General features: G+C 44.5%; 1 protein-coding gene across 2 annotated transcripts in view; it reads left to right on the forward strand.

Moving 5' to 3' along the window:
* Window positions 1-11,153: 11,153 nt before the first annotated feature.
* Window positions 11,154-16,567, forward strand: part of Gfm1 (G elongation factor, mitochondrial 1) — a 44,923-nt gene continuing 39,509 nt past the window's right edge. The window contains exons 1-3 of one of the 2 annotated variants that reach the window (XM_063281134.1): window positions 11,154-11,387; window positions 12,758-12,910; window positions 14,473-14,605. In XM_063281134.1, the coding sequence (XP_063137204.1) occupies window positions 11,304-11,387; window positions 12,758-12,910; window positions 14,473-14,605 (370 nt within the window). In that variant the 5' untranslated portion in view covers window positions 11,154-11,303. The remainder of the gene's footprint in view (window positions 11,388-12,757; window positions 12,911-14,472; window positions 14,606-16,567) is intronic. The other variant, NM_053625.2, reaches the window with a different exon arrangement.

Consider the following 16,567-nt stretch of genomic DNA (forward strand, 5'->3'; position numbering starts at 1 on the left):
ATGGAATATCTTGGTTTCTCCATCAATGTTAATTGAGAGTTTTGCTGGATACAGTAACCTGGGCTGGCATTTGTGTTCTCTTAGGGTCTGTATGACATCAGTCCAGGATCTTCTGGCCTTCATAGTTTCTGGCGAGAAGTCTGGTGTGATTCTGATAGGTCTGCCTTTATATGTTACTTGACCTTTTTCCCTTACTGCTTTTAATATTCTTTCTTTATTTTGTGCGTTTGGTGTTTTGACAATTATGTGACGGGAGGTGTTTCTTTTCTGGTCCAATCTATTTGGAGTTCTGTAGGCTTCTTGTATGCCTATGGGTATCTCTTTTTTTAGGTTAGGGAAGTTTTCTTCTATGATTTTGTTGAAGATATTTACTGGTCCTTTGAGCTGGGAGTCTTCACTCTCTTCTATACCTATTATCCTTAGGTTTGATCTTCTCATTGAGTCCTGGATTTCCTGTATGTTTTGGACCAGTAGCTTTTTCCGCTTTACATTATCTTTGACAGTTGAGTCAATGATTTCTATGGAATCTTCTGCTCCTGAGATTCTCTCTTCCATCTCCTGTATTCTGTTGGTGAAGCTTGTATCTACAGCTCCTTGTCTCTTCTTTTGGTTTTCTATATCCAGGGTTGTTTCCATGTGTTCTTTCTTGATTGCTTCTATTTCCATTTTTAATTCCTTCAACTGTTTGATTGTGTTTTCCTGGAATTCTTTCAGGGATTTTTTTGACTCCTCTCTATGGGCTTCTACTTGTTTATTTATGATTTCCTGGAATTCTTTCAGGGATTTTTGTGACTCCTCTCTATGGGCTTCTACTTGTTTAATTATGTTTTCCTGGAATTCTTTCAGGCATTTTTGTGATTCCTCTCTGTAGGCTTCTACTTGTTCTCTAAGGGAGTTCTTCACGTCTTTCTTGAAGTTCTCCAGCATCATGATCAAATATGATTTTGAAACTAGATCTTGCTTTTCTGGTGTGTTTGGATATTCCATGTTTGTTTTGGTGGGAGAATTGTGCTCCGATGGTGCCATGTAGTCTTGGTTTCTGTTGCTTGGGTTCCTGCGCTTGCCTCTCGCCATCAGATTATCTCTAGTGTTACTTTGTTCTGCTATTTCTGACAGTGGCTAGACTGCCCTATAAGCCTCTGTGTCAGGAGTGCTGTAGACCTGTTTTCCTGTTTTCTTTCAGCCTGTTATGGCGACAGAGTGTTCTGCTTTCGGGCGTGTAGTTTTCCCTCTCTACAGGTCTTCAGCTGTTCCTGTGGGCCTGTGTCTTGAGTTCACCAGACAGGTCACTTGCAGCAGAAAAGTTGGTCTTACCTGTGGTCCCGAGGCTCAAGTTTGCTCGCGGGGTGCTGCCCAAGAGCTCTCCGCGGCAGCAGCAACCAGGAAGATCTGTGCCGCCGTTTCCAGGAGCTTCAGTGCACCAGGGTTCCAGATGGCATTTGGTGTTTTCCTCTGGCGTCCGAGATGTGTATGCAGAGTGCAGTCTCTTCTGGTTTCCCAGGCGTGTCTGCCTCTCTGAGGGTTTAGCTCTCCCTCCCACGGGATTTGGGTGCAGAGAACTGTTTATCTGGTCTGTTTCCTTCAGGTTCCGGCGGTGTCTCAGAGGCAGCGGTCCTGTCGCTCCTGGGCCCTCCCCCACGGGAACCCAGAGGCCTTATACAGTTTCCTCTTGGGCCAGGGATGTGGGCAGGGGTGGGCAGTGTTGGTGGTCTCTTCCGCTCTGCAGCCTCAGGAGTGCCCACCTGACCAGGCGGTCGGGTCTCTGTCCCACGGTGTCTGGAGCAGAGAGCTGCTGCGGGCCGGGATCCGCGGGTGTGGGACTTCCGGTGAGGTAGCTTTTATTAAAGAGATCCCGGGTCTTAGCGGGATCCCGGGTCGACACGTATCTCACACAGGAGACAGAGGAATCGACCCCGAGCTTCCAAACTCGGGGGTTTATATAGGGGAGGTTAGGGGCATTCTCGCGGGTACACATGATTGGTCAATTCAAATGGTGCACAGTTACTTTCGGCTCGAAATTACATCAGCAAGGAGTACGTGCTCTCTAGCAGCTCAGCAGGCAGGTAGGGTGGCTCATCTCACTCAGGGGGGTGAAGGAAGGGGAGGGGGTGGCTACAGATGGTCAATGTCCTTGGGGCTGATAGCTGGTTTGGCAAGTCCTATCTCTGGCTCTCCCTCAGGCATGTCCGACCCTGCACATCCGGACTCTGACAATGAGCAACCTTTATGAAACTCTAGTTCTGCACATTCAGGCTCTGACAATGAGTAACCTTTATGAAACTCTAGTTCTACAATATAAATAAAAAAGTATAGTTTTCTTTTACCCCACTGGGTCTACACCTCGGTGTCCCAAGACATCTGCTAGATATCTTGGTGGAAACACATCCCAGCTGCACTTTCCTACACTCAAACCCCCACATAAAAGAACACACAACACAATAATCTTTGACCCAATTGGTAAGATATAATTGCCCACTTAAACATACAAAGCCTGGTACCATCCATCCCTTAGGAACATTGATAACAACCTCTAAATACACAGAGCAGAATCTTAACATCACCTGCCTGGCTTCTCCCCTCTCTCTGTCTCTGTCCTGTCTCTCCTCCTTCCTCCAGTCTCCTCCTCTTCCTTCAAACTTCTCTCCAGCCCATCCTTCCTTCTCCTCCAATGACAGGCCTCCTTCTATCCTGTACCTGCCCCTCACCTGTACTTTACAAATTCAATGGAGAGGTGGTTCTGGTGAAGTCACCTGAGTTCTGAGTCCTTGACTAAGCAGCTGTCCTTGGGGCAGTGGAATTAGCATCAAAATACAAATAACTTCAGGACAAACCACAACATTTTACCTAGGATTTAAATGTGTTGAAATCCAGCTTTAAATTGCTGAGAGTAATTGAGACAGAATTTCGCTTTAAAAGTAAATCATCGCCCTTCATTTCTAGTAATAAGCAAAAGGCCCTGTCCCTTGATTAATAGTAAGTGCTGGCATAGCCTTAAAATGCATGTTGGAAATACAGTAAAACAGGTAATTAGGCTTTGTGGGTTAAATGTTCAGCTTTAATGCAATGAGATTTTCTTTGTTGGTACAAAAACTGTTTTTACTCTAAAGGAATAAGAGAAAGTTTATTGTGGAGCTAATCTCAATGGGCATGACCAAGAGTACAAATTCAGATTACTTTACTAACATGGCACTGTTTTCTGAAGTTTTATAATAAACAAACATATGAAGTCATAAATCAAGGTGCTTTCCAAATATGTTGATTAGTTCAAGGTATAGCAGAGCTGGCCAAGTCTGTGGTATGTGCTTCAAATGTGCTCTGATGATATTCTTGAAATTGTGAAAAGATTTTTGTTTAATAGTGACAAAAATGGGAGAAGCATAAAAGCAAAGGGGGTTAGCTTTGAAAAAGAAGGGTATCAGGGAGATAAGAGGAACCAGAGATGGTAAGGGGGGGGGTTAATTGATTATTTTAGATGAACATCTTTTTATTACTTATTTTATTTATTTACATTTCAAATGTACCATTTTCTGGTTTCCCCTCTGCAAACTCCCCCTTCCATCCCCCCTCTCTTTTTATTCTTATCAGTGTGCTCCCCTACCCACCCACCCATTCCTGCCTCACCGCTCTAGCATCCCCTTAGGCTCGGGTATTGAGCCTCCACAGGACCAAGGGCCTCCCTCCCATTAATGCTAGATAAGGCCATCCTCTGCTACATATGTAGCTGGAGCCATGGGTCCCTCTGTATGTTCTCTTTGGTTGGTGGTTTAATTCCTGGAAGCTCTGGGTGGTCCAGTTAGTTGATATTGCTCTTCCTATGGGGTTGTAATCACCTTCAGCTCCTACAGTCCTTCCCTTAACTCTTACATTGGGGTCCCTGGGCTCAATCCAATGGTTGGCAGGGGGTGGGGATTAATTTGATTATGATATAATAGTTGATGCAAAAAACTCTCAAATGATATGATTTTTCTGGAGCCAAATAAGAGATTTGGGAACACAGATTAGGTTTCCTTCAATACTATATTTTAACATGGTAATAGTTCCCTGTAGATTTATTTACTTATTTATTTTCACCAGATAGCCACAAAGATGGTAAGTCAGATTCAGAGTCCGGCAAGGAGTGGCTAAGGGGTAAAGGTATCCTAGGATAAGTTATGATTAGGCTCTGAAGTTCTTATTAGTTAGTCAGACTTACAAAAGGTTCTGTTTAAGGTGTGTTTTTGTAACCAGGCTTAAGTGAAGATAGTCTGAAGACATGTGCCCCACGATCTACCAAACTATTGAAATATGGATCCCAAAGAAATGGGAATTGTCCTAGGATTCTCATGCTATCCACAAGAGGAACTTCTCTTCCAGAAAGAGATTTTATACCATTCTCACAACTTATCAAACTGCCTTATAGGATGAAAATGAAACAGGAGGATGGTTCAGTTGTTGGCAGGACCATACCTTAGCCAGGACTGTTGAGATGTGTGTATCCTTAGTGCTCTATTTAAACCTCAACCTCACTCCAGTACCTTGAACGTGAACTTGGGGGGAGGGAGTTCACTGGATGTGGTGGTTTGAATCTGCTTGACTCAGGGGACAACCCTATTAGGAGGTGTGGCCTTTTTGGAGTAGGTGTGGCCTTGTTCGAGGAAGTGTGTCACTGTGGGGTGTGCAATGAGACCCTCCTCCTAACTGCTTGAGGGTAAGTCCTCTCCTGTCTGCCTTTGGATGAAGAGGTAGAACTCTCAGTTCCTCCAGCCCTGTGTCTGCCTGGATGATAATGAACTGAACCTCTGAAAGTGTAAGCCAGCCCCAATTAAATGTTGTCCTTTATAAGAGTTGCCTTGGCCATAGTGTCTCAATTTAAACCATTAAAACCTTAAGACACTGGGTTTCTCTGTTCCTCCTCCCAATGTGGCCACGTTGAATAAAACGTTTTTTCTGCATTTCACATTTAATTTGGCTCCTGTAATTTGCTTGTTGAGGACAGATGACTAGGCATAGGACTAGGTTTGTGAGGACTTTGAAGACATGGCTGATACTACATATAGTTGAGAAGAGTTTTAATTGTCAATATGAAGGAGAGCACAGTCAGAGACATCTGGAAGGGTCCAGACTGAACATGGCCAGCAGAATAGACCAGGTCATTGGAGGAGAGAGGGAGAAGAAGAGAGGGAGAGAACAGACCAAGAAAACATATGGGAAACAGCTGAATTATAAAGGAAACAGAAGCTGGGGAGGAAGCAAAGCCCAGCCCTTGGGCTGGAGAGGTTTGGGGTAGAGAGCAGGGTGAGAAGTGCTGGGAGAAGCCACAGGTTTTAAATGAGACTTGTCCCTACTTTCTTTGGGACTTGATAGTGACACACAGCCACCTTCAAATTTGACAATAGTTTCTTTCTGAGAACTTATGCTCACAATATACATCTATGAAATTGTTGCACTATATATACATAAACCACAAAGGTGGGTGATGAATGGCTATTTAGCTCCAGACCTGTAACACGATCACAGAAGCTTTAATAGACATGTAAAATATTAAACACAGCAGTTTTTCCCCTTAGAACCTACTAAATAGCTTACAAGATACCATATGGTGTGTCCCATGGCACCAGGAAGGCTCATTCTCTCTAGTTTTTATAAAGAAACCAGTAAGAGTAAGGACAAAGAATTGGTGAAGCCATTAAAGAAGAAATTCCTAGGTCACATCAAATCCAGCCATTGTGAACTGAGTCTGATTTTCCCCTGTCTTCTATATCTAACATTTCTGATATCTAATAGGACTATTATACCACAAGTTAAAAGAAGCAGTAACAATGACCTAAAACATAAATGTATTAGGTGAGGAAAGTACATTTTAACTAGCTAAAATCTGTTTTTTTAACTAGTGTTTCCCATCTAAGTGCCTTGTTCTCCATAAAATATTTCATGTTAGGAGTATTTAATATCTTTTAGCTTTTGTTATCTCTTTGCTAGTTTGATTCCATTATTAGAACTTCATATGGAGTAGCTAGCTTTTCCCCGCTTTTATTGAAAATACTTTTCTCATATATCCTGATTAGTTTCCCCTTTATTCCCAGTTCCTCTTCACCTCCCTTCCCTCTGAACCTACATCTTCTGTCTTTCAATACAAAATAAACAGGCTTCTAAGGGATAATAATAAAATATAAAATACAATATAAAACAAGAAACAACACATCAGAATTGGACCAAACAAACAGAAGGAAAAGAACCCAAGAGAAGGTACAAGAATCAGAGACCACACTACAACTAGAAAGGTTTTGGGGTTTTTTGTTTTGTTTTGTTTTGTTTTGTTTTGTTTTGTTTAGTAAATGACACAATCTCAGAGTTCATAGTGTGATCAAATATCCAGTAACAGATATCCCATTTAGGGCTTAGTGTTCCAAGGTATCTCTCTGTTGTTGTAAATTTATATAAATGATTGAGTATTTTTAATCCCGCACTAGATCTAAATTTATATAAATGATTGAGTATTTTTAATCCCGCACTAGATCTAGCACTGTAGTGCTTCAAGATATCTGTTAGATATCTTACCAGAAACACACATCCCAACTCTGTGTCAGCCCAGTGTCTCTGCCACCACACACTCAAATTCTCCACAAGAAAAAACACACAACACAATAACCTCTGATCCAATAGATAAGATATAATTGTCCACCTAAACATACAAAGTCCTGTGCACACCCATCCCTTAAGAACATCCATAACAAGCTGAGGGAACAGCCAACCAATGACTTCCCCAACTTGAGACTCATCCCATGTGAGAGAATGAACCCTGGACATTATTAATGATACTCTGCTATGCTTGCAGACAGGAAGCTAGCATAACTGTCTCCTGAGAGGCTTCATCTAGCATGGGATGAAGGCAGATGCAGAGACCTACAGCCAAACATCAGGTGTAGCCTGGGGAGTCTTATAGAAGAGTAGAGGGATAGAAACGAGCAAGCCAGGGATGTCAAGGACACCGCAAAAAGACCCATGGAGCTGAGGGACCATGGGAGCTCACAGAACCTAGGCCTACAACCGTGGGGCATGCAGGAGCAAATGTGCAGCTTGGTTTTCATGTGGGTTCCCTAACAAGTGGAGCAGGGTCTATCTCAGTCTCTGTGGCCTGCTGTTGGATCCCCTTCACCCTACCTGGACTGCTTGGTTGGTCCTCAGTGGGAGCGGATGTGCCTAGTCCTACTGGAACTAGATGTCTCAGGTTGGATCTTTGAGGAGAAGGGGCGAGGACAATGGGTGAAGGAATTTGGAAGAATGGGACTTGGAAGGGGAGGGCTGTTATCGGGATGCAAAGTGAATTAAAAATAAATATAAATAAACAAATATGCTTATCCTCAAAAAAAAAAAAAAACCACCCATAATGACCTGTAAATACTCAGAGTAGAATCTTAATGTCAGCCTCCATGTTCTCTCCGTGGCCACTCTGCCGTCTCCTCCAGTCTTCTCCTCTGCCCTCAAACTTTTCTCCTGCCCATCCTTCCTTCCTTGTCCAGACAGGCCTGGTTCTATCCTGCACCCGCCCTCGTCTGTATGACATCCTACATCTCTCTCTGCACGATGCCCGTCTGTGGCTCTCTGTTCCCCTCTCCAGTAGGAAGAAGCTTCTCTGCCTATGGAAGAGCAGTGCTCTAATCTTTGATTATAGTAGAATGTCATTAGGAGTCATTTGACTGCCACATCCTTTCAGTAAAATGAAAGGATAATTAAATGGTTTTACTCTAGGTCCCTGGACTGTGTAGTATCAGGCTCTTGGTCACCCTAGCAGTGTGGGGTATGGTTCTATCTTGTGGAGTGGGCCGTAAATCAATCTGCCATTGGTTAGTTATTCCCATAAGTTCTGTGCACCACGACACAAGCATGTCTGCCAGGCAGGCCACCATTGTAAGTCAAAGGGCTTGGTGGCTGGGTTGGTGTTTACCTTTCTTTTGGTAGCATGCAGAGGGCCCTCCTGGACAAAGAGACTAGAACACAGGGGTGAAGGCTCTGTAGGCACCAGCTTACTCTGTCCGTGTTCAGTGAGTTTGTGTTGTCTTTGGCAATGGGCCTTGCTGTCGATGTGTGAAGAACAGTCTATAACCTTGACCACAAGCTTGGGTTATTTGGTGACTTCCAAGGAAACCCTTTGGCCAATAACTCAATTAGATGAACTGGAAATTTTATTTGATATCAACAAATAGCCAGTTTGGGGCCCTGTCTTCCCCATTATTTGGAGCTTTTATTTAGCTCACTTTCTTACATACTTCTATATTAGGGTTCTATTGTATTAGGTTTCCAGAATACCCATCAAATGGCACTTAAGTTTAGCTGTCTCTCTCCATAGTCCCTCATCTCCCTCTCTCCTTTCCCTCCATACTTGGCATTCCCATTCCTGCCCCCATCCATTTGTAGCTTTCTCCTTCTACTCTGAGATCTATTTTTTCCCTCTAGTTCCTTACTCTACATCCAACTTCTGTGATATTATATAGATTGTAGCTTTATTGTCATTGATTTGACAGCTACTTTCCATGTATCTGAATACGTACCATATTTCTCTTTCTGGGTTACTTCACTCAGGATGATTTTACCTAGTTCCATCATTTAGCATCCATGATTTCATGGTGTAAATGTACATTTTGTTATCCATTCTTCTGGTGAGGCACATCTAAGGTTCTTTCCAGTTTCTGGCTATTGTGAACATGGTTGAGCAAGTGTCTCTATGGTAGAATGAAGCATCCTTTGGGTATATGCCCAAGAGTGATACGGCTGGATCGTGAGGTACATCAATTCCCATCTTCTTGAGGAACTACCATACTGCTTTCCAAAATGGCTGTGCAAGTCTGTGCACTTGTACAATTCACAGGTATAATCAAAGGTTACCATTGCCTGTTCCCAATCTAGGTAATACTAGCCAGCAAGTGTACAGAGCATTTCCAATGCTAAATCTGTGAGTTGGGCTGATGTTATTAAAGAATGGTTCTGACATTAAAAAAAAAACAAGAATGGAGTTATGAAAGACATCGCAGTGATGTATCATGCAGTATCATGAAAGATATAAAATATGAGGAACTACAGGAGAAAGTGTAGGATATGTGCAGATGTAGAAAGGGATCAGGGAACTTTGAAACTTGCCTGGCAGAGGTGTACAAATTGAGAAGACAAATGACTTTGAGGAAAAATGAAAAGGAACAAGAACGTTGGGTAGACATTGGTGACTTGAGAATTTGGAACCAGTGTTCAGTCTTCAGATGTTCTTCTCTATCTGGGTTTCCAGTTGAAGATAGAAGGACACTGCAGACACACAGCCCTCTCATGTTCCTCCTCTACAAGAAAGTACAGAAAGAAGTGTCACTGTGCGGTGACCCCCAAGCTCTGTTCTCTTCCAACAATGCCTCTACCTGCACAGGGCTGAAGTATCCTGGAAGGAGAGCTAAACTTCCTTCCCAAAGAGCATTATGAGAAACATTGAACTTACACATAAAAGATTTCTTTGCCAACAAAATGGACCACTCCAAGCCAAATCAAAAGTATAAATTATTAGCTTGCAATCTATGCCCACGAGACATACCAGGAGCTAGGCATATAAGACCTCTCCCCTCTCACCCCTCTTTCCCACTTGTCCCCTGCTGGCCAGCTGGACTCTTTCTTCCTTGCTTGCTCCTTTTTCTGTTCTTCTTTGTCCCCTATTTTTTCTGCCTATGCCTCTTTTCCAGGTCCCCTACCCTTCCCCCAACAAACTTCCTTTTTTAATAAGTTGATTGCTTGGAGGAGGGGGAGCTCACCATGGGCCTGCTGAGGTCCTCTCTTCCGCCACATCACTGCTGCGGGTTTATGAAACAGCATAAAGGCAGGTCTATTGAAAGGCAGCAGTCTGGCGAGTTCACCAATCTCACAGGTGGAGGTCAGTAAAGTCACTGGCCCAGGCTAAAGCAAGGAGGTTTTATGGTTTTGAGTCAAATGGTGGTGGTGCATGAGCTCAGAGCTGGGATTATGCCCATATAAGGTAAAAGAGCTGAGACCCCAGGCAAGCACTCATGGGTGGGCAGCCGGAAACAGGGAGATGAAGAGTAATGACCTGTTAGGCAGTAGTTTTGTTTGAGGTGTGGGAGAGCATGTTCTGTGTAGTAGGGGTTGGGGGAAGGAGGGCAGATGCAAAAGAGGGGAGGGTCCTGTAGCTGTGGGGTGGTGTGTGTGTGATGAGCAATGGTTCCAGCCTAATAGCACCAAAGTAGAGAGATATTGACTCACAGTACCATTTTCAGCAGAGGGGATATGGTCTGGCTTGAAAGGATCCTTTCCGTCTGTGTGTTGAGAGTTCACTGAAAAACAGCAGAGACAAAAGCAGTGAAATCAACCCAGGTCACATCACAGTAACTCCAGGAAGAAATAGCCCCGAGAAGAGGAGGAAGGAAGTGGGAGGTTTGCATATGCTGAGAGATTTAGATTACAGGAGTCAGCAAGTGGTCCCAAAGCGACTGCCATCTTTGGCTAGGTCAACTCAAAGAACCGAGACTCTTTTCCCAAGACGGAGACTACACGAGGAGGTTTGAGGAAGACCAGAAGTCAAAGTTTTAGATGCCTTTAAGATGTCCAAGTAGAAGTGAGTTTCACGGATGCGGTTTTCCAGATGTGAGGATGCATAGCTAGCATTACTCATGAACAATAAAGAAGAAAATTTTTTTGTAATTCAACATTTATATATTCTCAATTTCCCCCATATTCGATGATGCTGTACTCATGAAGAATTTTGTGTACTCCTTCCATTTAAATTATTATAAACATTTTCTCATTGTCATATAGGTAAAACAACTATGTTTAAAATTTGCTGCTTTTGTTTCGTTTTGTTGAAAAGGTTCTCTCTGTCTAGACTTGACTGGCCTGGAATTCTGTGTAGACCAGGCTGTCTTAGAACTTACAAGACATCCACCTAGCTCTAACTCCGAAGTGTTCGTATTAGAGGAGTGTGCCGCCATGCCCAGAACATTTTTTATACAGCGATGGTTTTTATTTTTTATTTTTTCCTTTAAAGACAAAGGGACCAGACTACCTGCCTCAGTAGTAGAGCCACCTCCCTATGACAACCCTCTGCATAAACTGCACTTTCTCCTCCTGACCAGCAGAGGACGCACGCTATATAGAACTCAGACAGAGGTGCCTCTCCTTTGCTTTCCTCTGGCCGACCTCCTGACCTTCCTCCCGGAAGTGCTCCTGTGGCTGGAGTTGCAGGCGTGACTTTGAGCGCTTCCCGCTCTGCTGCCGGCGCTGAGCACAACAGAGCACAGCGGAGCAGGAACCCTGGAAGTGGCTGTTCCAGACTTGTCATGCGGCTGCTGCGGATCACTGCAGGCCTGGGGCGTGGGCCGCTCCCTCGGGTCCCTGCCATCCTGGGTTGGCAGGGGAAGCAGGTAACTGGTGCCAGCGAGCCTTCCAGAGCCGAGCAGGTGGCGACACCCCTTCTTTACCCTGGGTCTTGAGCGGCGTCTTCCCGAGCCCTGTAACCTCCTGGTTATCCGTATGCCAGCTCTGCGCTGGGGTCCCCCGCCTCCTGATGGGTATGATCTACCTTAAAGAGGAGTGCCCCGAGTGAAGGTCAGATGAAAGTTAGCGGCTCCCGGACTCAAGCCCCGGATTTCTGACTCGTTATCCAGTGCTCCTCTTACTACTGGGTATGGTTGGATGCTCTCTGAACGAATGGGTTCTATTCAACTTCCTGGTGCTCATCACAGGTCATGTTTCCTAGTAAGGTGTATAGATTAAACTTTGTAAGTCTTTGGAGTGATATACTCAGAGCAGGGAAGCTATTGGTAGATGTGGCCCCCTACCTGTCATGGGGCCCTGGTTTGTTTTGCCACCCAAGCACTTGCCAACTGTCTGCTTTGACATGTTGTCACTTTCCCTCTTCCGAGCAGTGTTTGCCAAGTGTTTGGGTGTGCAGTTTTGTTTTGATTCAGTAAATACATTCCCTCTCCCCATTGTAAAGCTCACAGGAACAACTACCACCCCAAAAGGCACTTCATTGTTTCCGTGCAGTTGAAATTGGAAACCTTTTCGGGGAGGGTGTGTGTGTGTGTGTGTGTGTGTGTGTGTGTGTGTGTGTGTAGGCTCTTAGTTGGGTAGACCTGTGTGTCCTTACATACTCTTGCTAGCTGTAAATTAGGACAGGGAAAACTGAAAACCTATGGTAAAATTCAATCTAAAACTTGTATTTCTTGTTAAAGTGGTCGTCGTCGAGAGGTATCGTTCTGATGTTATGACAGTGTGTGTTTAAAAGTTAGCAGCAAGGCTGAGCCATAGGGGAGTTGTCAAATATGACAGCCTGAGTATCAGTCTTGGGACCCACACAGCAGAATGAGAACAGGGTCCTTCAAATTGTCCTTTTGACCACCCTGTGACTGCACTTCCTGAGGAAGAGTTGAGTCCCCAAAACTCTCGCCTTTGCTCAGAACCATCTCTAACTCCAGCTCTAGGGGACCTAAAGGCCTTTTCTGATCTGTTCAAGCACCAAGCACGCATATGGTGCAGAGATAAACATGCAAGCAAAACACATGTACACATAATTTTAAAAGTTTTAAGTTTAAAACTAACATTTAGCCATAGTGTGTATACTACTTTTAGTTTTCAGTGTTATTCAGAATTAAATCCAGGGCTCCTTAAGTAACACAGAGGTTGAGGACCCATGAGTTGTGGTTGAGGGGAAAAAACCCTCACAGTTCACATTTAATTGTGATCTCTTATAATAGGTGTATCGAACTGAGCTTTTACAACTGTTTCTCAGGCTAATTGGAAGACCTACCGATGGTGTTCGTCAGGATCAATTCCCAATGAGAAAATCCGGAACATTGGAATCTCGGCTCACATTGATTCTGGGAAGACGACGTTAACAGAACGGGTGCTGTACTACACCGGCAGGATTGCCACGATGCACGAGGTGTGCACTTAGTGGTTGATTCTAGAACCATTCCAGAGCGATTCGGAACTTGATTTCAACTGTTCTGTAGTTACAGTTTCATGGGCTTCACAAAACCTTGTTTTAGGATGAAAACAGCGGTCACCAGGGCAGTGGTTTTCTACCTTCCTAATGCTTTCTATATGCATTGAATATAGCTCCTCATGTCGCAGTGACCCCCACCCCAGCCATAGAATTATATTTGTTGCTACTTCATAACTGAGTCATAATATACAGACCTGTGTTTTCCAATGCGCGTTCCACCTCAGAGGGGTCGCAGCCCACAGGTTGAGAACCACTGTCACAGAGGCTCCTTAGCTAAAGTCAGATGAACGAAGAGGAGAGGTCAAGCGGGTTTGAGATGTTGCCATGAATGATCTCTCTAGAAGTGATCACTGTGAGTATCCTGAGTAGATGTTGATACGGCATCCCACACCTTACACAGCTGTTACAATACTCAAGCATTTTATGAAGGATCCATGTTTATAATGTCAAATGGAAAGTGAGTCTCAAAAGGTGCTGTTGATGTTAAAAAAAAAAAAAATCACAGCTCTCATCTTAAAGGAAATAAGAGTTTTTATCTGGAGCCATTTTGAGTGACCATGGCTCAGGAACACAGATTTAGGTTGTCCCAAATTTCATGTTCTAATGTGCAAGCATTTTCAGGATGTTTTAATTTTATAGAACAAAGGAAGTCAGAAATCAAGATGAGTTTGACATGCATTTGTGGGTACACCAGAGAGGGAAACACAGTGAGTTGGGGAACTGGTCTACAGGCCCAAGGTGACATTCTTAGCTTTAGGGTTGGCAGCAGCTAGTGTCCTGCTAGGTTAATAGCTTCTAAGAGGTTTTGGCTTATTCTCGAGAGGTGTTTGTCAGATGCAGAGTAGGCATGGCCCAGCACAAGGTAAGTAACCCCTGAACCTGCACCATTCCAGTTTCTCCACAGGAGGAAATTCTGATGGGTCCAGCAGTCTCTGCAGATGGACTCCTTCCAGGAGTTCTGCGTTCACAGCCAGGCACGGCGTCTTTTCAGGAACTTTCATTCGCAACACCGATTATAAGCTCTACCAAAAACCCAACAGGGAAGCACTATGTGAAATATTGGCACTCGAAGATACCGCCAAGCCCTGGGTACCTGAACTCTAGCCCAGACTGTTCTTCAGGTGAAAAGCACCCGCTAAAGCAGATCCTTTTAAAGCTAACCACTGTCCTTCTCTGCCTCATAGGCTGAGCAGAACAGAGCAGAGAGGTCTGCTGCCTGAATATCAGTAGTTCGTAGACTCTGCAAAGCCAGCAGCCAGCAGTTCAGGGGAAACAGATGGTGGCCCCAAATGCTTGTCAGCTGCCAACAAAGAAAAGCAGTCTTGGTAGCTGAGACAGGAAACGCGTCGTCAGATAACAGTCTTGTGAAATGACACGGTTACAGGATTAGGCTTAGCTCACAGATGTGTACGTTAGCTTTGTTTTCTGGTTCCATTTCAGTCAAGATTTCTTTCTTGGGATGAAAGTCAGGAAAATGTGAATTTTGTGCTCATGTTTAGGTGAAAGGTAAAGATGGAGTCGGTGCTGTCATGGACTCCATGGAGCTAGAGAGACAGCGAGGGATCACTATTCAGTCAGCAGCTACCTACACCATGTGGAGAGATGTCAATATCAACATCATAGACACTCCAGGTAAGCTGCCCCTTACTTTGTATGTTCTTGGAGAAAAAAACTCTATGTAATTCTTTTCTCTAGTATGACCCAATTCATCTTTGAGGATCAAATTTTAAAAGTGCAACACTGAATTCCTACCAGATTTGGGACTTACAGCACTTCATCTGTCTGTTGCTTCTTTGAAAAATATCACAAGAAAGTTAGAAGGGCTCTCCCTTTACCATGGTCTAGCTCTCCCTAATGTCCTTTGGGAGTCATCCTGTTGAGCCTCGAACCCAATGCTGGGTGGGTAAGATTGATGGCATGAGGAATGCACGTCCCAGTGTAAAGATGTGTGCAGTGAGCTGGGGTGAAGGACTTCCCACAGTGTCCTGGTTTGCTAGGTTTTGCCAACCTGACATGCTCTCATCATAAATTGTCTGCAGGTGAGTTTGTGGGGCATTTTATTGATTGCTAATTGATAGAGGGCCAAGCCACTGGGTGCACACCCTCACCCCCCCCCCCATGCCTGCATGCAGGTGGTCCTGAGAGAAATGAAACGTGGCGCTGAGCGAGCCAGCGAGCAGCCCCCGTGGTCTCTGCTCCAGTTCCTTCAGTGGTTTCCCTCACGGTGGACTGTAACCTTTGAACCAAATGAAGCCTTTTCTTTCCAGATGGCTTTTGGTCACGATGTTTTATCAAAGAAATAGGAAACTAAATGCAGAACTTGGTACAGGTTGTGGATTCTGCTGTGACAGAGCTGACTGTGTTGGTTTTGGAGAGGGTTGTGAACGGACTTTGGAATTTTGAACTGAGAAAGTCAGTGAGTGCTTAGAACTCAATAGGCTATTGTGGGCTTAGACAGTAGACATGCCGGACAGGCGAGGCCTGGCTCCTGAAGTTTCAGAGAGAAGCAAAGGCTGTACCAGAGCCACCGTGATAGTTTGAACTAAGAATAGACAGTGTCTCGCCAGCTAGGCTAGAGTCAGCAGTGGTAGTAAGCACCACAGAGAAAGCACTGGCTTTGCTGGTACCATCGATGCTTGGCAGCTGGAGGTGAGAAGTTAGCTGTAACTAAGAAGAAATCAGCATCACTGAAATGAGTCTTCTGGGATTATTTCCCCAGGGCCAGCACAGAGATGCTATGCTGTTCAGGGGAGGCCAAGATTTCATGTCCTGCTGGCAGCTGAACACAGTAATGTGTAAGTCACCTAGGTAGCACTGGGTCTAAAGGCTTGAAGGGGTCTTGGAGATCCGCCGAGGCTTGGCACCGTGAGAGGAGGCCATTGGTGTGAGTGCAGCCTCAGTTGAAGTAGAAGGCCCAGGATTGACAGGTTCATGGAGAGCAATTGAGTCTTGGCATCGCGTAATAAGATTAGCTTTGAAGCGATCCAAGGAGAGGCTGTGGGTAAAGGCGCAGCCCAGGTTCAGTGTAGACCCCAGCATTTTGGAGGTGACAGTACAGTGGGATGACCACCAAGGATAGTTGGCAGCTGTGGAGTGGAGCTGGCCTGAACCTCGGAGAGAAGATGTATGTGCGGTGGGTGGGGGAGCCAGAGAGCTGGAGCCGCTCAAGCCGTTTGGAACTTTTCCATTGTTGAAATTCGAATTTGCTTTGCTTTGTGACTGCCCTGATTCTCTCCTCCTGGAGTAAGAAAGTATTTAACTTGTTATTTGATTTTTCAGCAACCAATAGTTATGAGATATTTAAGGGAGACTTGGGACTTTAAAAGAGACACTGGGTTTTTAAAGACTACGACTGTCAACGCTGTGTTTTATATTGGGATATTAGTATTAACATGAGGTCTTGAGGATAAACAGGAAAGAAGAGATTATTGTTTAAGATTGTTGTATTGGTATGTGGGGTGGACAGGGGATCAAGTGTCTTGGTTAGTTTTTTGTCACCTTGACACAAGCTAGAGACAAGTGGGAACAGAAAGCTCAACTTGTAAACATACCCACACCATATTGCCTTGTGAGCATACCTACACCATATTACCT

Source organism: Rattus norvegicus, chromosome 2 (genome assembly GCF_036323735.1).
Source record: "Rattus norvegicus strain BN/NHsdMcwi chromosome 2, GRCr8, whole genome shotgun sequence".
NCBI classification, from domain to species: domain Eukaryota; kingdom Metazoa; phylum Chordata; class Mammalia; order Rodentia; family Muridae; genus Rattus; species Rattus norvegicus.